The 25,924-nt window shown below is 37.6% G+C and overlaps 1 protein-coding gene across 19 annotated transcripts in view; it reads right to left on the bottom strand.

The window, feature by feature from the left end:
- The window catches only part of LOC109405099 (unconventional myosin-XVIIIa), a 1,227,991-nt gene that overhangs the window by 315,334 nt on the left and 886,733 nt on the right, over window positions 1–25,924 (bottom strand). For all 19 annotated transcript variants that reach the window (XR_009999527.1, XR_009999528.1, XM_062861168.1 and 16 more), the window contains 2 exons: window positions 16,573–16,755; window positions 16,414–16,509 (listed from right to left, as the gene is read on the bottom strand). Coding sequence is in view for 17 of the 19 variants with exons in the window: in XM_062861168.1 (XP_062717152.1) it covers window positions 16,414–16,509; window positions 16,573–16,755 (279 nt within the window). In the remaining 2 variants the exon portion in view is untranslated. The remainder of the gene's footprint in view (window positions 1–16,413; window positions 16,510–16,572; window positions 16,756–25,924) is intronic.

Here is a 25,924-nt window from a genome sequence, read left to right as displayed (position 1 = left end):
TCGAATTCAACTTGGTGAGAAGCTTCCGTCTCTACATAACTCAGTCCTCGGGTGGGTTGTATCAGGAGCGTGCCCAGTTGCTGATCACAATCATGCAGATCCTCGTGCTTGCTTCACCACCCACACCGCACGGATCGGGGAACTTCTCCAGAAGTTTTGGGAGCTAGAAGCCGTTCGCGAGACCAAACCTTGGTCCCCAGCAGAAAAGTACTGCGAACTGCATTTCGTCGACAATACAACACGCAACGAGGAGGGAAGGTATGTTGTTAGACTCTTCTTCTTCTTTATGGCTCGACGTCCCCACTGGGACTTGGCCTGCCTCGCTTCAACTTAGTGTTCTTTAAGCACTTCCACAGTCATTAATTGAAGGGCTTTCTTTGCCTGCCATTGCATGAATTTGTATACTGTGAGGCAAGTACAATGATACACTATGCCCAGGGAGTCGAGAAAATTTCCCCGACCGGAACGGGAATAGAACCCGCCGTCTCCGGATTGGCGATCCCGAAACTCCCGAAACGCTAAGAGCTTCTGCTTCAGTTAGGTGACAACCAGGGCCGAGCAGCGAAGCGCTTCTATTCGTTAGAGCGGTCATTGCACGCGAATCCTGAAAAGAAGGTACTCAACCACAACTTCATCCAACAGTATCTGGACATGGGACATATGCGAGCTGTGCCAACGTCCGCAGTTTTTTCTACCCCATCTCGGCGTGTTGAAGATGGACAGTGCCACTACCAAGCTGCGTACGGTCTTTGACGGCTCTTGCAAGTCAAATTCCGGCATCACGCTTAATGACCCGAATAAAAAGTGACCATTCATTACATGGTAAATATCATTAATATATGACTGATTTTATTGTTCACAATAAAACACACACTAGATATATGGTTACTTTTTACAATAGAAATCAATCCGATATAGTTCGTACAATAAGTGAACATTGGCCGGGGCCCGTGGCGTAGTTGGTCACACGTTCGCTTCATATGCGGATGGTCATGGGTTTGATTCCCAGCCCCGGCACTTGCAATTTTTCGTCAGTTGCTTTTCCCCGGAGAGCAACTGACACTGACCCTCTTCTGAGCCCCATGGCTCACACGGACCCGGATACCTGGACATCGGCGAACTGCTACTCATAATGGACCCCCAATCGGACTGGAAAAAAACAAGGGCCATCCATCAACCTTGTGCTCATCATTCTACTAGGTATAAAGTAGAAAAAGTGAAAGCAGCAGAAAGGCAACCAGTTCGATAAAGTACAATAGAATCTAGGCGCTGTACAAAATGTAAGTGCAGCTGTCAATTGAAATTGCTCACGTAGTGCCCCAGTGGACAATAGAGCTGTAAATTAGGTTAAGTGATTAAGAATAAAAAAAAAAAAAAAAAAAAAAAAAAAAAAAAAAAATAAGTGAACATTAGCTTTATTAGTGACTAATTGATTCGATTGTTTTTCAATCGTTTTTAATAATTTAAAGTTACTATTAGTAAAAAAAAAAATGAGTTGTTTTTATACATTTGGAAAAGTGCCTGCAAAGTTCTCATGGACTTTTTATTAAAATAGAGTTTATTCCTCAATTACACTTAAAAACAATTCGTCACAAATTAATAACAATACATATTATTGTTGCTTGGATCATGTTATTCTACTCTGTATAATCAAATACAAAATCATTTGATTTTTTTTTTAGTCTTCGTTTTAAATTTGAGTACAGTAGATATTGGCAAGGGAAGCTGTCTATTGAAACCTGAGGAAGTACTTATAGAACACTTGCTGAAAAGCAGGTTCATCCAAGTGAGGACGTTACGACAAGAAAAAGATGAACAATGATTTTTCTGTTGTTTTCCAATAAATTAAATGAATCTAGTAAATAGAAACTACCATTGATAACAATACTAAAGCAACTAGTTTAATGGGTTCGATTGAACCGCTGTTAAAATAAACATGCAATAATATTTGTTGTTATGTTAACAGATTTCGCCTTTGAAAAACCATAGAATTCATATTTCTCGGTAACATTTTTCTCCCGCATTTACATATGGTCTTATGTACATATTGTGTACGATTAATTTATGGTATGGATCATATGACCTGAGGTCTGACTTGTGATATTTGGCAGTTATTTGAAAAGATTGATGATGAATCTTATCAACAGCTGTCAAGCAATACATACCAGACATCAGAGTGTTTGATTCTTATCATAAAATGTGCATATCATTATGGCGGCCTTTAGTGCTCGTTAATGCGGAAAATATAAATTCTATGGGTTTTCATCAGCGAAAACTGCTTACAAATAGCAACAAAATTATTGTATTTTTATTGTAACAACGATTCATTTGACGTGATGATTATTGTATTTGTATTGTAAGAACAATGAAAAAACATTAGGATATATTGTTTTCTTTTGAAAAATGCCCTAAAAATGTCTCATAAAAACACAATATAGGGTAATTCGCCAATTGTTGAACGGTTCGTTTGTTTTTCCGTGCATAATTCCACTTTAGTTGAAAAATATCCAGTGAACGTCTAGATCTACTTATCGCTTATACTGCCCATTAAATTTGTAATCCCTTAAATTCGATTTTCTAAGAGAAAATAGAACATTTGTATGGGAAGTCTGTAACCCAAATGTTGAACGCTTCCTTAAGCTAGCTCATCCTAATGTTGGACGGTTTTCGCCAATTGTTGAACGGTTGAAGCTTTGTTCGTAATTGATGACGTATAACCCGACGTCAACCTATCACTCACCTGTTTTTATGTTGGCAACCAAACCCAACATAGACCCAACAGTTATCCGATGTGAGCCCAACAGTGGTCCGACATTTGAAAAAATTTGACCCGATTTTAACCCGACATCCGATATTTTTTCACTCTGGCGGATTTTTTCCAGGTTTTTCGTGTTTTGTGCCCAGCTAGTCCGAGCTAGTGACAATTCATTTAAATGACAAGTAATCGCACATTTGAAGAGAGCTCTAATGGACTGAAACCATTTAAAACATGACCAGATGCAAAAATGGCTGAGAAGATTTAATTAGAAGCGAAAACGATAGAAGAAAAGTACGCCTTTAAAAGCCCATGAAACTCTCCTGGAATCCCATGGGACCCACTCAACCCCCAAAAACACTCATGGGACGACCCTGAACTCCCTTGAAAACCCATGGGTTGCTCCTGAGCCTCCTGGAACGCCTTAAAATACTCCTGGGAGCCCCTTAACACTCTGAATTCCTCTTGAACACCTCTGGAACGGCCTTGAAGCCCATTGAAAACCACTGGAATCTTTCTGAAGCCCACTGTTTCACCCCTAGAACATCCCTGGAACGCCCTTGAAACCCCATGAAATGCACGGTTAGGTAAAGTGGAAAAAAATTCTAGCAGTCATGCTAACATTGTAGGTTATGCCAGTGTTCAACAATTGGATCATGGATGCGTGATGATAGCGTGATAAGAAAATTATTTTTTTCAAATTAAATTACAATGAAAATGTGATGTTAAACAATGTTAAACTGTTAAGGACATCCTTCCAGTTCTTGCAACTATGGTGTGCCTTTGATATTTGTGGTCGATTTTCCCACAAAGCTTATTTCGTAACAGCAATTTCTTAAAATTAATCTTAAGAATTGTGCAGTTTTCGTGTCATCAGCGGTACAAAATTTTCAATCATTTTTTTTTTTACGTAAATTATGTATAATTTTGTAACTTAATTTGAGCTATATCGTGACCCACATGTATATGCATCTACATCATACGTTTACGTTGGATGGAAATTACTTAAGTAAGATTTATAATAAAATATTCAGAAACTGTTCAACATTTGGGTAGTGTTCAACAATTAGCGTATTACCCTATTCTACTGTTTTTCGCGAAAAAATGTATGAAAATTTTCTCAAAATTTTATGGTTAAGATACTTAACGACCACCATTTTTTATTGTAAAACTGCCATTTACCATTCATTGAATGGTATAGAACAATAGGGGTGATGGTGAGTGTGCTGTGCAAATTACAATATGTTTAATGGTAAATATTTTTCGAAAAAATGGTGTTGTAACAATAAAATTGATTGTATTTTTATGATATTTTTCATCAGGGGATGTCCTGCTAGCTGGCCCAACGATTCAAGATGCCTTGGTGGAGATAGTTGTTCGCTTCCGTATGCACCGTTTCGTAATCACTGCCGACATTAAAAAGATGTTCAGGCAGATTCTAGTTCACCCCGAAGATCAACCGCTTTCGAGAATCTGGTTTCGCTTTGATTCAGAACATCCTCTGAAAGCCTATCAGTTAGCGACAATAACATATGGTCTGAACAATTCTCCCTTTTTGGCGACACGGGTGCTGAAGCAGCTATCCGAAGACAAAGAGGAGAACTTCCCGCTTGCGGTACCGATTGCAAGGAAAGATTTCTACATGGAAAATCTTCTGAGTGGCTGTAGCGATGACGAGGAGCTGGTAACAATTGTCAGGCAAATGATCGGGTTGCTTCGCGCTGGAGGGTCATCGAACTGTCAGGTGGTCCTCGATGTCATTCCGGAAGAGTTGAGGGAAACGCGTGCATTGCTGGAGCTCGATGAAACCAACCCGATATCTGCTCTTGGGCTGCTTTGTGAACCGGCAAGCGATAAACTCTCGTTCAAGTTGCCCAAACTGACAAAACGAACCGTTTTATCTAACCATAGCGTGTTTGGTGAAAACCATTCCTGCACCATACAGTGTACCAGCTACAATAAAGTGTATTGTAATGAAATGGTTCGCTATAGTATACATTTACATTGTATTTTATGTAACAATATATTATACTGTTTTTCTTATGTTTGAACCATTCACTTTTCCGAAACATTATTTTTCCGTGAATTTTTAATTATTTATTCGGTTTAAGATTTTTTCCGTGCTTTGTTTTGTTGATGTTTGTGACTTTTTTGATGCAAAGAAAAGGAAAGAGAAAAGGTGAATAAGTTGAAACATCAATTTAATGTCAATAACATGTTTAAATCAGTGGTAAACCAGATGTCCTATGAACTGCAGGTCCAAGCAGGGGTCCAAGAGATATGGCGGGCTAGGTGAGAGAAATACGAATGTAGGCCAACTCGGAAAGATGCAGGTCAGATTACCGTGAATCAGTGGATGAGTTCAACACTATTCTTTCTGTATTTGCCTTTAGGCGAGTTTTCTCCTCTTCTCTCATGTGAACTTGCCTTCGACCACAATCGAATCAAATGGCGATTGACAAACTTTATCTTTGACGTAGAGCCATCTTTAACATATGGACTGGACTGAACACTAAAATGACTTCTAACATATGTTCGTCTGCGAGTTCGCTTTTTAACCTAACTTATATTTGAATCGAACTTGACAGTTTTCTCATGAGTTGTTATGTATTTCAAACTTTAGTCAAACTGGTGCCTCAATATTGCAATAATGGTGAGCACGCTGTAATGATACTTATGTACCTCGTCATCCACTTCGTGCAACTACATTAGTGGTCTAATAACACTTAGCGTGCTCGGCATAGTTCCATCATGCCGCTCAAAGTGTTCATTAACAGGAGGAAAATGACAAGATAATATAACAATATATGGTTTATGTAATGTAAAACAATACAACATAACAAAAGAGAACCATTCCAAAACCATTTGATTGAATGTATAACCAGTAGTGAAACTACAATTAAAAACAATTCATTTACGGTACATTTTATTGTTTGAAACCATTCATGTACCATACAATGTACGGTATATTTAAACCCACGTATCAGTATTTTGAACAATTCATTAACAATAAAATGTATGGTTTTGCAAAAAAATATATATGGAGAAAAATATTTTTTTTATATTGTTACGATACTTAACAACCTGTATAATATATTGTAAAAATCTTATTTACAATTCACGGTATAATGTCTACATTACATCTTATTGTTTTTGTATTTTTTATTTTTACAGTGGTGTCTATTGTAAAAATATGGTTCTAAATAGTACTGTTACAATACAACTTCGGTTTTTCTACTGTATTTTTTATTCGGGATCCCAAATGTGCAGTTTGTGCGAGCTCCTTGGGTTACTTGGGCCTGCGATTGTTCGATCGAAAATATTGATGCAGTCGCTGTGGAAGCAACACCTCGACTGGGACGCGCCGTTGCCAGTAAGTTTCCGGAAAGATTGGCAGGAGTTCCAAGACAGCATAACCTTCATCAGGTACTTCAAGGTTTCTCGCGCTGTAGTAAAGTACCCCTATTATCGACTTGAGTGGCACGGATTCAGTGACGCGTCGGAACTAGCCTACGGTGCGTGCATCTACCTCCGGTCAGTTGACGAGAACAACAAGTGCACCGTTGAACTCGTGTTGCGTCCATCAATAGCAAATCGGTTCCGCGATTGGAACTTTCCGCTGCGCTCTTGCTAGCACACTTGCTCGAGCTAGTTAGTAAGAGCACATCAATTTTTGTCCCATCAACCTGGAAAACCTTTGTGTCGAATAGAGTGGCGGAGATACAAGAGATCACATCGCCAGCCGTCTGGAATCACGTGTCATTGGAAGATAACCCAGCGGATATGATATCGAGAGGCGTCAATCTTCGGGATTTGACGGAGTGCACTTTCTGGTGGCATGGGCCAAGATGGCTCAGGCTGTCTACGTTACAGTGGCCGGAAAAATGGTAAATAGTGAACAAAGTGAAGAGTAAGAGCCGCGGAAAACTGTTGCGTTGCCCATAATTGCAGAGACTGAAGACATTAACGACCGATATTCGCAGTTTGGTCATTTGCTGAGAGTTTGTGCGTGGGGGCATCGGTTCCGTGAAAATACTCGTCGCGAAGTGACTGATCGCGTTACCGGTCCGTTATCGTCCGCGGTAATCGATCACGCGCTCGTCGGTCTCGTTCGTCGTGTGCAAGATGAACACTTTGGTCCGGAGATCGCGCAGCTTGAGAAAGGGCTTCCCGTTAGCAAGAAGCCAAAGCTGCGGTTCTTGAAGCCATCGCTAGTCCAGGACGTTATAAGAGTCGGCGGCCGGCTCCATCATTCTGCGCTCTCCGTTGATGAAAACATCCCATCGTACTCCCGGCTTAACACCACCTGACGCGGCTTATCGCCGTTTCGGAACATGCAAAAACGCTCCATGGTGGACCGACTTTGCTGCTTTCGTCGCTTCGCCAACGGTTCTGGCCACTCAATGGGCGGAATCTCGCTCGATCTGTCGTTCATCAGTGCGTCACCTGTGCTCGAGCAAATGATGGGAGATGGGCCACCAGTGAGGGTTAACCGATCGTTTCCATTTGACAACATTGGCGTCGACTTTGCTGGACCTCTTCACGTGCGCCACTCGAATCGCAAGGCGGCTTCGGTCAAGGTGTGCGTCGCCGTCTACGTGTGTCTAGGAGTCAAGGCGGTATACATAGACTTAGTCCAAGATCTCACTAGCAGGCGAGGAAAACCGCATCACATCTACTGCGACAACGGTCGCAACTTCGTCGGTGCGCAGCGTGAGCTAGGTGAATTACGTCGACTGTTCCTTTCTCAAGCACACAAAGACGCCGTGACGAAGGAGTGCGCCGACGGAGGAACAGAATTCCACTTCATACCGCCTAGATCGCCGTCAATGGGTGGCATTTGGGAAGCTGCGGTGAAGTCCATAAAAATCCATCTTCGTCGTGTTGTGGAGAACGCGTTGCTCACTGAAACAGAACTCCGTACTGTACTGATTCAGATAGAAGCGACGTTGCATTGAATTCCCGCCCATATCACCAATGTCAGAGGATCCACAGGACCTGCAAACCCTGACTCCTGGACACTTTCTGGTTAGCAGATCGCAGATCGCCATGCCGGAACCAAACCTTGGTCACGTGTCGGAGAAACGGCTGTCGCGCTGGCAGCGAGTTCAAAACTTGTCGCAGCACTTCTGGAGTCGATGGAGCAGAGACTACCTCAGCAACCTTCGGAATCGCTACCGTTGGACGGATGTCTCAGCCAATTTGGTGAATAACACGATCGTCTTGCTTCAGGACGAAAACTTGCCTCCGCAGAAGTGGGCCATCGGGAAGATCGTCGAAGTTCATCCGGGCAAGGATGGAATGGTTAGAGTTGTGTCGGTAAGGACAGCCGCAGGAGTGACACAGAGGGCAGTTAGCAAGCTTTGCCTTCTACCTGTGGAAATCGACGCTGACCTCGCAACCGCTCCGCAGAGCGTAGTGAATCGTCCGGTGCCAGACGATGAGGGATTAATTCATTTTGGCGGCCGGGATGTTGAATTTCTATTTTTTTTTGTTTTATTACCGGCACTTTACACTAACAGTGCATTCGTGTCAAAAAAAAATTAAATACAAATTATTCATTACAATTCATTTTTTTGATCGATAACAATACTTTGCTATTAGTTTATCCTGCCGCTTTGACCGTTTACTGAACTTCAGTAGCCACCCGTCGACGTCATCTCGCGCTGGGTCCGGGCCTGAGTCTGAATCTGTATCAGTGTCCGCAGTGTTCATTGCTTCGCGTTCGTCACCGTTGTCGTCGTCGTTGGTCTCGCACAGCGCATCACACTTATTTGGTGGACCTGTAGAGGCTTTTTTTAGTGGTGGAGAACGTACTTCGGTTGAACTCAACTGGCAAGCGTTTCGTTTCGGCTGTTGTTGGCTGGAGGTGCATTGTTCCTTTTCGATTGTGAGATCCATCTTCGTCGGGTTGTCAGCTACAGCGTTCGTAGGTTGCCGTTTTCGTTGGTCTGATTGTATGTCGCATGGTTGGGTCATCGTTTCGATGTCTTGTTTTTGTTTTGCTGCAGCTTCCGAGCATTTTAGATTTGGATGTGCCTTCCTTTCACACTGCCTGCAGGTCGGTATTTGTGAGCGGTATGACACAGTAGTAAGTTGGTTTTGGATTTTGATGAACGACGGTATGTGCGTGTTGAGTTCAATTCGCACCACCCGAACACCGTTTGGGATTCCCACGAAGAATTTTTTCCACAATTCACGTGCGACTGAAACAACTTTCCCGTATTCCTTCATGTGTTCGGCGACAACTGCATTAGGAATCCCTGGCGGCAGATCGTGGATGCGAACGTTTATAGCCGTGTCTTCCATGTATATGGGGATGTTGAACTTTTTGTTCCCCGCGGACATGGAATGCTTGAGGAGATGTGAAGCAACCAAATGTTCGGCTGCTTCTAAACTGCGCATTTCGATGAACGCACAGTTTCGAATTGTATGCAGTTGAAGATTTTTGATGTCAGTCATCTCAATCTTAAGCTCATTGCACAGGAATTTTTCAATAGTGCCTGTATTCGGCCGTACTGGAAGCACACTGAAGTCGATAACTATTGTATTTTTTCGTATAGTAGCCATTGCAGATAATAGCGATACCGAAAGATTGCTCTACAGCAACAAGCTGACCGAACCAGTCGAGTTCTAGCTGACAACTGAATTTCTATTAAGAACATGAATTGCTACCTTGTTTTATACCAGGGTAACTCTCGCTGAGACCGTCCCACTATTTACACCATGTCTTCAAAAATGTTTAAGGTGGCGATTTTCTGAAAGTCCTCCCCAAAAAAGTAAGGAAAATGCATTTGGTTAATCAAATTGATGGACCCCCCGTTAGTTAGAGCCACAAGCATTTTGGCGGACACCTCGATTTTTGTCAATTGTTGGTTCATTTAAACCGTTATAACTCGAAAGTTTCGCCAGAAACCACCTAAAAACTATAGGTTGTTGAAAAGAGAAAAGATAGGGCTACTATTCACAGTTATAAAAAGTTGGGTCGGCCACATTGATTTTGGCCGCCATCTTGGATTTTTATACCAAAACTGTTTTTTCACCATGTTGGCAACCACCGATTTTCAAAATTTTTGCGTCAATCGAAAGCAGGGACATTTTTACACAGCATATCAAAAATTTAGAGATGTATCTTTTTCCTATCAAAAGTTATCTGCACTTTTGTGAATCATGCCACTTTTGCGCACTGGGCCAGGTGCCGATTGTTTATATAAATGCAGCATTATTTCACAGTGTTTACGAACATTTATTCTAAATCTGAATCCACTAATGAAAAGTTGAAAGTTTCAGCTTTTCAAAACACAAAAAAGTTTAAAAAGCAATGCCCGCATCGTTGAGAAACAGTTAAAAATGAGAACGATCCTCCGATTTGCCCTAATTTTGCTACAGGTGCGTTTGTGTATACAAGCAGGCGCCAACTTTGATGCTGTTGCGTGTTATTGCCGGTGCGCATGGAAATGTATGGAGAAAACGTGTCATGATTTACAAAAGTGCAGATAACTTTTGATAGGAAAAAGATACATCTCTAAATTTTTGATATGTTGTGTAAAAATGTCCCAGCTTTCGATTGACGCAAGAAATTTGAAAATCGGTGGTTGCCAACATGGTGAAAAAAATGTTTTGGTACAAAAATTCAAGATGGCGGCCGAAATCAATATGGCCGACCAATTTTTTTATAACAGTAAAGAGTACCTCTATATTTTCTCTTTCCAACAACCTATAGTTTTAAAGTGGTTTCTGGCGAAACTTTCGAGTTATAACGGTTTAAATGAGCCAACAATTGACCAAAATCGAGGGGTTCACCAAAATGCTTGTGGCTCTAACTAACGGGGGGTCCACCAATTTGATTAATCAAATGCATTTTCCTTACTTTTTTGGGGAGGACTTTCATAAAATCGCCACCTTAAACATTTTTGAAGACATGGTGTAAATAGTGGGACGGTCTCAGCGAGAGTTACCCACCACTCAACCCTAAATGAAATTAAAACAAAAGATCATCATAACGGTAAATTTACTAACATCCCACGAAGAGAAAGCCACTTTGGCCTTGAATGATTGTATTTCATTGTATCTCGTTTATATAACTTCTATGTACTAGCTTAATCTATCATGTAGGACTACGTCACTAATACTTGTATCATGCGCCCCATAAAAGTAAGCCATCATTGAGTTGTCCAAAAAATGTCTCACGAAACCTAATGCAAGCCTATCCATATACGTGAGAACAAAAGATGTTTACAAAGTTCTTACAGATAGATTAACACGGGAAATCTGAACACAAACCACTACCACACAGGAATTTGGATTGGACAATTCCCGTAGTCAAGTCAGCTCTTTTGAAACCTATCAGCTCTGCGTACCGAACGAATCTAGTGCCAGTCCGAAAGTTCCCCAGTGAACCCCACGCGTGTGTTGGTCCCCAGTGCAGTGTACACAGTCCACTCTAAACGTTGAAGGTCGGCCCGCGGAGTTCGAGCGAAGTGAATTCGGGGTCGGAAAACATTACTCCATTGAACATATTATTTTGTATGAAAGTTATGGCATTTCCTTGGTTTTTAGAGTAAAATAAATTAACCCTAGAGCAGACGCGTCTTCGACCACGCTCATACTGTGATCCACAAGCGTGCTTTTTTCATGGTGCGTATACTCAGTACACGATGCGACCGCTCCCGGGTTAAGAGTGTCATTAAAACGTCACTATTTTTCATCAAATTGATTGATGTACCAAGCGAAAAGAAGAAGAAGTTTTGACATCCAAGCGGTGTGCCATCGATGAGATCCTCGTCGCTGATTGGTCGATGGATGTCAAAACTTCTTCTTCTTATCGCTTGGTGCATCAATCAATATGCCCAGTACTCATTCAAGAATAATTGAAAGGGAAAAGAACTACAATGCATTGTGATAAGTCCACTTCTGAGGATAACGATATTCTTCCAGTATCAAATAAAACACGTCTCAACTTCTTGCCAGTCTAAACAGTTCTGATTTTATTTCAGTTCCACTCTTCACCAGTTTCCTATATTTCCCTTTTCTTTACAGACTCTCACTCTCCATTTGACTCACTCTCTTAATCTACTTTCTCTTCGCCCGACTTTATGATTTATGTTTTCAACCTTCGCGAGGTCGCTACACATTGCTTACAGTTTTTATTCGTTAACCACTTTGTGTGAAAAATGTAATATTTTCGTAGTTTTTTAAGTGAAACAAAATTTGATTGTATTAAAAACATCACTATTATTCTTCAAGTTGGGAGACTTACTGCTACAAATAACACTAGTTTACAGCATTTTTGATGTAGGTCATTTTTGGTGTAGGAAAAAAATTACAGTAGAGCGGAAACATTTTCGACTTTCCATACAAGGTTGATGATTTGAAATCGATTTTTGTTCTATTTTTAAGCAACGTCGCTCACTTCACACATCTCATTCTCCGTAATCAATGCTACGATTAAGCTGAATTTTTACTGTAACTCGCCTACATATGATATGTCAAATAAACGTTGAGAAAGAGTTTTTAGATTGTTTTTTTGTTATTGAAAAAAATACATTTCTTCATATATTTTTGGAAATTTGGCTAAAATTTAAGGGGATCGTCCCTAAAACTCGCCAATATCTAAAAAAATAAATAAATATCTTGGATTTCATCAATCTGATGCAAAACCTGCATTCAGATGATCGAATGGTATTGTATTCAGCTTTTAATTTATGGAAAAAGATTTGAAATTGGTTGAACAAAACGCGAGATATTTGAATTTTAGTAAATTCCATATTTTTAAAAATTGTAAAACTCGATATTGAGCTAAAACTCAAAAAGTGCTCTACTTAAAAATTTTTGACGCACGGTTTCGAAATCAGTACTAAATTGAGCTTCAAAAATTTTGGTCGTTGACAGAAGTTCGCGACTTTCGTTTTATTTTGTAAACTAGTGTAATTCAAGGCTAAAAAACTATACGTCATCGTTTGAAGTTTAGTTTTGTCAACTATTTTTCGTAAAACATATGGTATTTCAGTATGAGTGTAATAAGCAAATTTCTATTGTTTATCAAATATATCCAGCAAAATCCTATACTAACAATTGGGTTCTTCAGGGGTATCCGGATTATTTTATAATTGCATTCTCCACCCAAAAATTAGTCGAAATAATAATTTATAATTTTTGGAGTGCGGGAACTATTTTAAAAATGCATTTAAAGTTTAAATGGGAAACATTTTTTGTTCGAGTCGAACTGTCATTTTATCGATTGAACTGTCATTCTATTCACGAAAATTCAAAATGTTTTGTTATTTTATCCATCAAAACAAAATTACTGGAATCCAATAAAATCACGTCATACTCAGAAAAATGAGGTCTATCCATTAGACTATAGAAAATAGCCATATTTTATTAACTAAACAACCCAATAAAAGATGAAAAAACTCTAGGCCTGTATAAAAGACAAAAACTTAACATATTATCAGTTGGCTTACAACTTTAACTTGTTTCTTACGTATTTCAATCATTTACAGCAGGCAGAATGTCATTATTGCGAAGAAATCGTATTGTAATCGAATTGTAAATCGTGTGTTTTTTGGGGCTGGCAGGAAAGGTACCGTGATTTTGGGTGAAATTGATCACTTTTCACAGTTTTTGGCTTCTAATGTTTGAATACTTATCGATATAGTCAAACTCAATGCTTTAAAACAAGTACGACAACGAGTTTCATCAGTCAACGAGATTGAAACTTTTATTGCAAATCATTTTATTGCAATAAATATCATTTAAAATAAAACATCAGAAATTTTAATTTCGGGGTGAAATTGATCAGCCTGTGAAATGTTTTTGTAAGTGCTGAAAATATTTTTTTCACCTTAATTAACCACCCCGGAATGCGAAAAGTTTTGTAAAACTTATAAGTTTTTAGTAAATTCTTAGTTATTTAAATTTTAAGTTTAATAAATCTAACGAAAACGCCTAAAAGTATGTAATTTTCATTCTGAATATGTCATTACTTTAGAAAAAGTACAATTTTATGCATAAATATCAATATTTATAGAACTTTTGATGGCAAAATCGGGTTTAGTGAATACTTGGCAGCTATGGACATTCATTCAAATATTTACACCATGTGCGATACAGCTACGGTAACAAAAGTTTGAAAGTGTCTTTGAAATTCGTTAAACATGCAGTTTCGGAAAATATTGAATTTAATATAGAAATATGTGACAAATTAGCTGTAAAACATGTAAACTCATCAATCAATAACCCTTGAGCCAGATGATGGTCATTTTCAACAAATTATTTTAAGTTCAAAGCTTAATTTTTGACAAATAAAAATTGCCCTCACGTCGATCAATTTCACCCAACTGATCAATTTCATCCGAAATCACGGTACGGGGCGAAATGGACACCCATCGAGGCCTAATGGACACCCCTGCATATTTTATGCTGTATCTTTGATAACATCGACCAGTTAAGTATTTTGCCTACGGAGATCAATACCACAGATACAATACTCCACGTTAAACAAGTTTACATAACATCAAAGTTAATTAAATAAACTTTAGGCTAAAATAGTCGGATTGTTTTTTTTTCAAACTCTCTAAAACGCCTAACAGTATGCACCGCGCGTACATCCATTTATAATTGTCAGTGTTCATTTCGCCCCAAATCGACTAAAACATTGAAATTGCTATTTTGAGTAAATTCTGATCAAAAATATAATACTCATCTATTGCTCAATCTGCGTATACATGTAGATAAGGGAACGTCCATAAATTACGTCACGCTTTTAGGGGGGAGGGGGGGTTCAGTAAAGTGTGACAATCCATACAAAAATTTCAGAGCTCTTATACAAAAAGTGTGACATAGGGGGGAGGGGGGGTTGAAAATGGGCAATTTTTGCGTGACGTAATTTATGGACGCTCCCTAAGCTAACAATTCACTTGTTTTATGGTGGACACACGCAAACTCTCGTAATACCTTATTTGCTGCTGCTTCGAAATTATAAGAAATCCAACATATGAAACACATACCTACTTCAATTTCAATGATATTTTAGTTAATTTGGAGGAATATAAAAGGTACTTATGAAAAATAGAACAACGACTTGTTCCTTTACACTTATGCATCAAACGTTTAACATAAAAGTCAACGGTTTCGGCAAAAACAGGGGTGTCCATTATGTCCCTAATCCCCCTATGTCATCGCTTATTTTTATGTATTGTCTATTTTATAAAAAAATGGGGCTTTTGGTTATTTTTTCAGTAAGTTGAAATATGTATCAGTGTACTGAAAAATCACTGAATAAACATGTTCACTCCGACAGTACACATGATTAAGAGTCGAAAAAAAAACATATGTCATCGCTTTAAATTTTATTTTATTATGCCTCTCAGGAAAAATCAGAATATGGCGATTATCTGCCTCTGGCTTCTGATATTAGCGCGACAGTCACTAATCATGACAGCGTCACAAGATTTAAAAGTATATAATAAGCCATTTTACGAGACGTCTCAGAACAGCTGATCGCAGCAGCGGCGTCAACTGACAGAAGTCCACGCACGTTTGTTTTGCTGGAATTTCGCGTAATTTTTGAAAAGGTACTTGTTCGACTAATTGGACATATGAGAAATTTGTGCCAAAAAAAGCTCAAAAGCTGTCGTAGAAGCAATACAAAACTCAATAAATAATCAGGTATTTTTTTCGTTGCGATTGACTCGTTAACTTGCGAAGAAAATAAATAAATAAAAATTTCTAATTATTGTTTTAGCCAGTTTCAAAAACTACGCTTGACTTGCGCGCAGTCATTAACCATCATCAACCGGATGATGATTAAAAACGTAAACATCAGAGCGCGTACTTCTGCCGTTTGACTAGCCTCATAAAATAGACTATTCCACTATATGGGGTTTGACAGCAAGAACACTCATTCCACTGAGCTACTCTTGCACAAATACATTCAAAAACATCTGTCACTTCGCGAAACCCACGTGCTTTTGATTTTGGCGGGATCACTTTTTCTTTTGTTTTGCCTTGCGACTGTCATGCGGCAGTATGCCTTGCGAGCGTACGACCGCCGCAGGACCCTACTAATAAAAGATAAGCGCTACAATAATGATCGAAGTAAAAATAGGAAGTGCCTTTTGCTTAATAACTTTGGGTAGATGCATCTATTTTGACATCTTCAAAATGGACGTTATTCATAAAACTGAAACCTATCTGGTTCCATTACTAAAAAGATTTGAAATCGAATGAAAACGGCCGAAATATGCCTTGTCAAAGTTAGACTTCCGACTTTTTTCGGACCCTTGGTATTTCAAGTACTAAGGAGATTTTCAGTTCGCGGCTGGTTCATCTCCGATAGCCATTGACTGAGGTATAACGAAAAAGTGCATTGGCAGCTACTACAGACTTACGACCATTCAAATCGAACACCAGATATATCCAACAAAGTTTGCCTATATGGATCGTAAGGACTGAGTCGGAAATTATGAGTACACCTACTAAACAGTTTGGATCATGAAAAATTAACCAGAGGAAGAGATGATGGATACATGGTCAAATGTGATAGGTATAAAAAACATATTTTTGTTGATTGCATAAGTTAAAGGTATGCGATATCCAATAAACCGCTTTGTCAATATTATAAAAATGTTTTCGAACAAAATATCAACACTTACCGAAAGATTTTGTTCAAGCGTTGATTTCTCAGCAAAAAGGAAATCCTTCTCTCTGGATAGTCGCTCACGAGCCTGTCTTTCTTGACGAACAATGTCCTAAAATAGAAAAGACGAAAGTTATTTTTTATTTTTTATTATCTACTATTGTAACATATTCACCTGTAAAGCTTGAAACTCCGAATCGAACTTTCTATGACGTTTTTCCAGCGAATTGTTCCTACTGCACTGCTCATCTAACAGCATGCGTAAGTCATTCATTTCGTTGGTCATTTTTTGCGCCTTACGCTTCCATTCCCCGACCGCCTGCCGTTGTTCTTCAACATCCTCGTATGCATCAGATAACTAATGTAAATAAAATTGTTATTTTTGGTTTACAGCTTTTAAGACTATATACATGTAGGTATACAGCCATTCCATAGAAAAACGATATAGCGCATCTCCGATTGTTGTGAAACTTGGTGGGCTTGTAGTTCTTCGGAAATAATTAGACCCGTATTTTTTTTTATTTCATCATTGGGGTGACCAATTTTCATATAGGGTGGTCCAAAAAATTTAGGGTTTTCAAAACTAAAAATTTTCAAAAAATCGTAACTTTTGAACCAGTTGACCAGTTGATTTTAAACTTCTTTTTTTTTTTTGTTTGAAAGCTATTGAATTGTAGTTTTCAAAAAAAAAATACGTTAAAGGGGCCAAAATGTAAAGAGTACTATAAAATATGCAAATATATTAGTTTTTTCACGTTTTCATGGTCTCGGGACCAAAGAGGTACCCTGGTTTTATATTTTTATCAGAAAATTCAGGAAATTTGGCGTAACATATTAAAATCAGAGATGTATGTTTTTTAGTTTTTGAGATATGATTTTTTGTATAGAGAGAGTCATATATTAACCAACTAAGATGTTAAAGTATAGCCTAGGATATGCCGAAAACCTTTACAGAAGACCGCTAAGTGATCGGCCACTTGTGAAAAAAGTTATATCGTACAGATTGCCCGGAGGTGCATAACATCCAAAATGTAAAAGAATAACATCAATAATGAAATCTCAATTTTTGACCTCAGTTACCAAGCGAATATTGTTTTCACAAGCGTCGGATTACTTTGTGGTCTCCAGCAAAGTTTTTCGGCATATCCTAGGCTATACTTTAACGTCATTAGTTACATGGTATTGGACAAAAGAATTGATCTCATGAGTAAAATAAAAAAAGTGCGTTTTTCCATACTAACTTCCATACAAATTTCAATCGCAATTCTAAATACGGGGACACAATCAATCGCTCCCAAATCTTTCAGTGTTGTTTAGGATTGGGCAGGAGCATCTATTTTGGGCACTTGCTGCTGTTACTCAGTCAATTTCGAACCGAATGACTTGAATTTTTGAACATGGCTAAAGATACTGTGCGTATCTGATCGTGTCTCAAAAATCCAATCAATCGGTTCAAAATTGACTTAGTTATAGCAACAAGGGGCCAAAATAGGTGCTTCTGCCCAAATGGTTCCAGACCCTAGATCGAAAAAGCTTTGTGCCGGGTTAATACGATCAAATTTAAATTTTCTCCACACAATGTTGACCCACTCTAATATGTATGTTAAACTTGGTCAACAAGGTCGATTTTTTGGAACAAAGCTTTTTTGAATTTTCGATTCATTTTGGCGTCCAAAACAAGTGTGCAAAATTTGAGAGGAATTGGTTGCGTTCCCGCATTGCAATTGAAATTTTCATGGGATTTAGCATAAGAAAACGCACTTTTTTGCATTTTTTACATAAGTAGATTTTTTTTACTTAACAATTCAGGACGTGTCATCAAGCAACCTAAACTGCACCGCGCTCGCGTTGTATACGACGCGCGAGGTTTTTTTTGATAGTGTTGTACTTTTTACAACAGCGCGCGTGCTGAAGGATTAATTGATCTTACTATTGTCGAATTCGTTTTTGAACCTGGGTTGGAACTGGATCGGCGGAAAATGTGTAAACAAACAACGTCAAATGAACTTTAGTACAAGCGAGACCGAAGTCGGGTTGAGGTTGAAACTGTGATCTGATCCAGTTCCAACCCACATTTTTTTCACTATGTACACAAATCTTGGCCCATCACTAAAGTGATGTCAACAACACCGGTAAAGTGACGTCAACAACATTGCTTGCGTAAGAACCAGAAAGAACGAACAGCAAGAAAGATTTTGTGTACGGTGAGTGTAAAAATATAACCCAATAACACTAGTTTACAGCATTTTTGAACTCGGTAAGCTGATGATCATTTTTGGTGTAGAATCATGCCCTGAGTTCGAAAACGCGAACGAAAAAAATTACAGTAGAGCGGATTTTTTTTTCGACTTTCCATACAAGGTTGATGATTTGAAATCGATTTTTGTTCTATTTTTAAGCAAAGTCGCTCACTTCAAACATCTCATTCTCTCATTCAATGATCCGATTGAGCTGAAATTTTTACTGTAACTCGCCTACATATGATATGTCAAATAAACGTCGAGAAAGAATTTTTAAGTTGTTTTTTTCTTATTGAAAAAAATACATTTCTCCAACAAATTTTGGGAATTTTGCTAAAATTTAAGAAGATTGTCCCTAAAACTGGTCAATATCTTGAATTTTTATCAATCTGACGCAAAACCTGTATTCAGATGATCGAATGGTATTGTATTCAGCTATTGATTTATGGAAAAAGATTTAAAATTGGTTGAACAAAACGTAATATATTTGAATTTTAGTAAATTACATATTTTGAAAAGTTGCAAAACTCGATATTGAGCTAAAACTCGAAAACTGTTCTACTTAAAATTTTTTGAAGGTCGGTTTCGAAATCAGCACTAAATTGTGCTTCAAAAATTTTGGTCGTTGACAGAAGTTCGCGACTTTCGTTTTATTTTGTAAACTTGTGTAATAGGGTTGCGTTGTTACCGTTAATAAATTAAGAAAGAACTATAGTTTAAGTAATTCATTTACAGTTTTTTGAAAATTTTGCTCCGAAAATGTAATTTACAAGTAAGATTGGTGAACAAACAGAGATAATACTTCAGTAGAAATATTGAAAAAATGAGATAATAAGTGGTTCTAGCGCATGGACAGCAATAGGCCAATGTTGTATCCACTCATAGGCCTATTTTTGTACCATAGACCAACGTTGCATACCATCGCATCGAATCTTTTCAACTTAATAAAGTAAATTTTTGAATATTAACGTTAGTTTACTTCCAATTAGTGAAACAATAATTGCCTAGAGTGTGTAATAGGATCAACATATTATTTCTAGTGCTTTCATGAGTTATGGTCAAAATTGTCAAGGCGGTTTGCAAATTAGGCCAAGGAATGGTACATATACCCTAAGTCTAAACTCTATAGAATATATTCGAGTCATGTCATGTCATGTCGAGTCATGATAACCATTACTCGCTAAATGCGCATTTACATAGGATTAACCTCGCGTTGAGAAATGTTTGTACTAAGAGCGGTTCCGGTTATGATGACATCGACCACCTATTTGGCAGGGCCCGGATAATAACGCCTCCAGTGCACTACTTTTGGACACCCGAGGCCTGAGGTAGAAAACCCTTTGTTCTTGTGAGAGATGTGTTGGTGACTCGCGATGTCACATACATGGTATGTTTTCTCGACTTTCTTCGCTCTGCTGGTATGAAAGTTTAATTCGCTTGTGTTTTCTTCTCTAGTTTGTTTCTCTTTCTGTTTTGCTCTTTTATTGTTACCAAGCTGCTCTTGGCCATCCAGAAGACCAAGCCCTACAACAAGTTATGGTATCACCACCACAAGGCACCGAATACGCTAGCAAGATGCTATAAGCCCCCGGATGAGCTGCAGTGAAACCTGAGACAGTGAAACCATTGGTCCAATCCTTACCCTCCATCCCTCAAATTGTGACTTGCTAACCTCGAGCTGCCACGAATACCCTGGCTTCCTCTCGTTACTAACAGATATTAATAAAAGTTATTATCGTGTGTATTTTGTATACATTAAGTACAAAAAGATCTTCGGCTCCGTAAAGCATTATGCGCTTGTGAGTTCCATTTGCGTAGCTAGCTTTTTCTTTTTTCTTACTCACTCTCGTAAACAAACACGAGAAAGAGCAGGATGTAAGAGGAGGCATGTGCCCCCTCTTTCATCCTTCTCTTTCTCGTGTTTGGTTAAGAGAGTGAGTAAGAAAACAGAAAAAGCTACGCCAATGTTGAGCCCCATATAAATGAACTAGATAAAAAAGAAGTACAGCCTAGGATACCGAAAAACTTTGCCAATGACCGCAAAGTGATACGACGTTTGTGAAAAAAAGTTATGCGTTTGGTAAAGTCAGGCAATGCCCGTGTAGCTGCCGGCTTAGAATAGCACTACGGACCACCTGTTCCGGGGGTAAAAGTCCACCAAATAGGTAACCGCAATCCAAGGTGTCAGGCGACCCGAGCTGAGGGATGAATGATTGAGGGGATTCAAAATATGCTCGATCTTTAACGGAGCCCGTAGCGTGGGTAGATCGCCTTTTTGGGTTACGTTGCAGTGAAAGATCTTCCAAACCGAAATCTAGTGTCGTCCTATTTTTCAATTTTGGAATATGTGTTCTGGTAATTAAAGGCATTATAATATTTAGTCCTTGCTAATGGTGTTGTGATGACTTCCGGTCTTTGAATAAAACTAAGTTTACCAACTTTACTTTGCATATAGTTAAAACCCTCACTATCTAAGGCTAAACTCAATGCATAGGAAACCAAATTGGGTTAGGGATCCATGTATGTACTAACTCTTCGAAGACTGGACACGGTGTGTTGTGTAGAACAACTTTATAATAAAAAAATAAGTAAGTCTAAAATTTTGCCCAATGATACTTTGAGCCATTCCCTTCAATTTTCTGGGTCGGTGGAAAACATCCATCGGGGGGTCTAGAACAAAAAATTTTTTTGAAGGTTTTTCATGCAAAAACTGTTAAAAGCGCATATTGTAAATTATTGCATCTCCTACAAATAGTCACAACTTTTTTGTCTTTGAAGATAGAACCATAAAATTTTCAGGCGTTTTGAAGTAGTATGCGTAGATGACTGTGTGAAAATTTTATTTAATTATGTTGAATGGTTTTCAAATAATAGCAAAACTATCAAACGCATTATAAAATACTAAGCTTAGTAGCGAAAGTCCAACAAAATATCTATATTTTTTTGAATAATGATACATGAAAAATATTTAATAATAAGCACCTTGAGTCATTATGATGGCGTCACTGTGGAAACTTGTTTTTCAAATGATGAAAAGATACATAGTAAAATACATGAAAGAAAAACACACAAACTGTCATTATGTAGCTTTTCACTTAAGAATTAATTATTTATTTAAAGAACGTGGTTTTGCCTATACATGTTCATTTTTTCCACTTTTTTATAAATGATCAAGGTCTTATCTAAGTATCAAATTGCAAGCGAAAGGCTTTAGGGGAGCGTGGCGTTATATTTTGGATTACAAAAAAACTATTTGTTATTTTTTTCGAAAGATATAGATTTATGTTGAAAATATTCTACTAGTAAACGACGCCCTAACAATGATCAATCACTCTTCCTCATGCTTGGAGGTTTCAAATTACACAGAAAATATTTTTTGAGACATCATATGCAAATCGATAAGACTATTTAAATCATTGTTATCAAATTATTTTTCCTAAGCTTTATGCTGAACAGTAGGTTGTCCCAAAATTGCACATGGTCAAAAAGCTTGGGGGCTCACCCTGCAAATGACAGCTAAGGGTGTTAGAAACAAACTTTTGTATGACGGCAACTTTCAGAAATGACGTTTAGAGGTCGCCCCGGCGAGGTTTTTGAAAAATGGCCATTTTTCATAATAAATTTCATACAAATATTTTTTACCGTACAAAAATTGGCAATGCCCACTATTTTTATATTTTTTACAGCTTGATATGGATCCAAACTTTTTGGGAAAAATAATTAACGACATGTTTTGCATGTAACTTTTTGATACTGAATTTTTGTATTTACTAAAATTTGTCAATTTTTGATATACTGTGCCTTTTACCCATCATAAAACGTATCTGAACCTAATGTTAATTTATAACAATTTCCATAAAAAGATCGGAAATTTTATAAGGAAGACAGCATTGCGTTTTTTCTATCCGTTTTAGAGTTATTCACAATTTGCTATTTGGTGATATTTGAATATTTAGGTATTTTTCTAGAAATGTCACATAAGAACTTCCCAAAAACACATACAAAGTAAAAAATCACGTATGCTCAACAAGTTTTTGTCCTGATTGTGTTATGGAATTATGGTGACATCATTGATTGATTTTGATTTTTTTTGTTATTCAATCCCTCCATAGGGTAAAAGCCCCCTTAGTGGAGGTAGTACCAATAGTGGTGGTAGTGCCAATTTTGCACAATTTTGACCGAGAAGCTTGCCAATGACATTTTTAATAGATGCATCATACCTAATTTATAACATTAATTCAGTTTTGTGATCAGGATTTGCCGAAAAACCTATTTAAAACAATTATTTTCCTTAATTTTTTTCCTCCTTTGCACCTATAGTGGTGGTAGTGTTCCTATAGTGGTGGGTCCCATAAGAATTCAATGGGATGCGCCACTATAGGAACCAATGTTAAATTTTACCTCAATAATAGGAACCGTGTATCTATAGTTGGTGCAAGTGATTTATTAGCAAAAACTGCAATAAACAAGAGTTTTTACATTTTTCCTAGCAAATTCATGTGAAAAACTACCGATTAACGTTTTCAGACTTTTTATTTTGTGGTATTATCAATTTTATTCAATTATAAATTATTTTACTACAAGGAGCTACTAATAGCACCACTATTGGTACATTTACCCTATAGAAATTAACTAGCAAAGATTTTAAAAAGCTAGCTCTATCGACAAGCTTCGTAGTGCCTATTGATTTTTTAAAGATATTTTCCACAAAATGTTAAATATATTTTTGCGTTTATCTTACTTTCCTGTCGATATTCTCAATTATTTTTCTACACGAAGACGTATGAGTCCTGGAGCAATGAAACAGCCCAGGGCAGGAAACAGTGGCAAAGTGAATAAAGGTGAATACGTTGCTCCATACCAAATTCAAATCGCAATTACGAAAATCTTACGTAAGAATACCAATATGTAGGGAATCGCGCCAATTGGGTGTTGGCTTCTATCAGAGCCGGATTTACAAATGTGGGGGCCCGGGGCCACAGTGTTGTGGTGGCCCTCTTTCTAAACGATATATTTTATATAGAATTATATAGAATTTTATATAGAATGGAAAAAATCGTGAAAAAAAAATCAAACAAAATGTACTATTGTCGTTGTGAAAGATTTTGAATCATATTACAAAAAAAAAAAAAATGCTACCCATTCATAAGTTATATTCAGATTTGATTCTAGTGTAAAAACAATGATACAAGAAATTACGTAAAGTAGTTTTTTTTTGCGAGTGTGCTCGTGGCATAAAATTTTTAACACAGACAGAAAGACAGAGAAATTTGAAGAAAAACTTATACCAGAGATCTTCGAGAATTTTTGAGTTAATTTGCAATGCAATCGTTGGGGTAGTTTTTGCGCAAACTTTAAACAGAATTTCTAGCGCAATCCTTAGTTAGAGAAGTTTTTAGCGACCTCCCAACAGAATTTTTGACAAATTTCTGAAATCAACTTCTGGTAGAGCTTCTGTAGAGCTATTAAAAAAGGAACTTCTTATTGCCTTTATTCTAATATAGTTATTATACAGTAACTATTTGTGAAATTTTTTGCGATAATCTGTAGTGATTTCCTGACGAAGCTACTGACTTCAATTTATTTCTTTTTGATTTTTTGAGAATTTTTAGAATTTTTTTGGTGGAGATCTAAGACGATTTTTAAGCCGAATGAAACATTTTCATGATCTATTAATATTTTTCCTCAAATTTCTTCTGCAGTTTCCTATGATTTTTGCCAGAAGTTTACGAGGATTATTTCGAAGAGTTTCGGTCTGTATTTCCTGATCTTGCTAGAGTTTCTCTAGTACAGAAATAATTACAAATATTCAGCAGGAACTTTTGGGCTCTCCATTCTGCACAGTTTTGAAATTTTTCCAGAACTCAGATGAAGCTTTTACCAGGACTATTGTTAAAACATCTTGTGCAATTGCAGAAGACTGATTTATTTATTCAAATAAAATATTGTTATGAAGTTTTAGAGAAAGTTTGTGTAAACCACAGGACAGATAGCTATAATCTTTCCAATTATGCCGAAACAAATTTTATTCTGATTTTGCCACTGTGCTCATTTATTCGTCAAGGGGGCGGATGACAAAAAAATAATGTATTTGATGAAAATTAAGCAAAATCTTTAAACTTATCGGATTTTTTAAAAAAAATCACGACGAATTTCATCTGAAAATTTCAAAATTGCTTGAATAATTTTTTTGAAATGTTGAATTCCGACCAAAATTTTCCGAATAGGAATGTATTATGCGTTGCGCGCAAATTTGTACGCGCAAGCGCCCATACATATCCGCCTGTAAGAAAAATCATTTCGGTGTTTTCGGCGCAGTATTCCTTGGCCAATTCGCGCGCTTATTGTAGAAGACACCATAACGATTAAACATACCAGCGGAGGTCTATTAGCGATTTTGAACCTTTTTCGCTCTCTATTTTCTTGCAACGGGTAATAACATCAGAAAAAAAAATAAATTTTTATCAGCCTTAAAACCACAACATGTCATATACTTTCTTCCAAAATTTTATTGTTTCACATTTTCAGGAAGTGAGATTTTGTGAGGGCCCCTAAAATGTGGGGGCCCGGGGCCATGGCCCCCCTGGCCCCCCCGTAAATCCGGCAATGGCTTCTATATTCGTCTGTTTTCCACTATAACTCAGTCAAATTTGAACCAATTGACACAACTTTTGGAATGTGGTGAGATAGGTATAGTATCTACCCGTGTACAACATTTCAAGTCAATTGGTTCAAAATTGACTGAGTTATAGTGGAAAACAGACGAATATAGAAGCCACCGCCCAAGTGGCGCGATACCCTATACCAATTCAAGACATTCTAAATAACAGAACATGTCTTTTTTGACATTTACTGATTTGAACTATCTTATACTTATGACACACATGTGATACAAGAATCACTGTACAATTGCGCTTGAGTGCCATACTGAAAATTCTCTCAGTTCAAGTCAGTCTTGTTAGAATTTTCTTGACACTGCGTACCGTTGTACAGGAATCACACTCGTATCACATGTCTGTCCGGGGTATTATCAACACCGACAATAAGATACACCGAGGCAAATTGAAACGTGTGGGATGAGATGAACCAGTGAGTTAACGTAATGTTATCCAAGTTTAGAACAATTTGATTACCAACACAGAAATAAAAAAAGTCATTAATGCATACTTTTCATGCAAAATGTAGGTTCGACTGGGTTCATGCATTAAGCTACTAAATAGCAAATAGTTTCTAGAAACTTAATTTCATTTAGTATACCAATGCATACTTTTTAGTATTTAGAACTAT

The sequence above is a fragment of the Aedes albopictus genome, chromosome 3, assembly GCF_035046485.1.
Source record: "Aedes albopictus strain Foshan chromosome 3, AalbF5, whole genome shotgun sequence".
Classification (NCBI taxonomy): domain Eukaryota; kingdom Metazoa; phylum Arthropoda; class Insecta; order Diptera; family Culicidae; genus Aedes; species Aedes albopictus.
The sequence above is the reverse complement of the archived record's forward strand: the minus strand, read 5'-3'. Positions and strand labels throughout refer to the sequence as shown.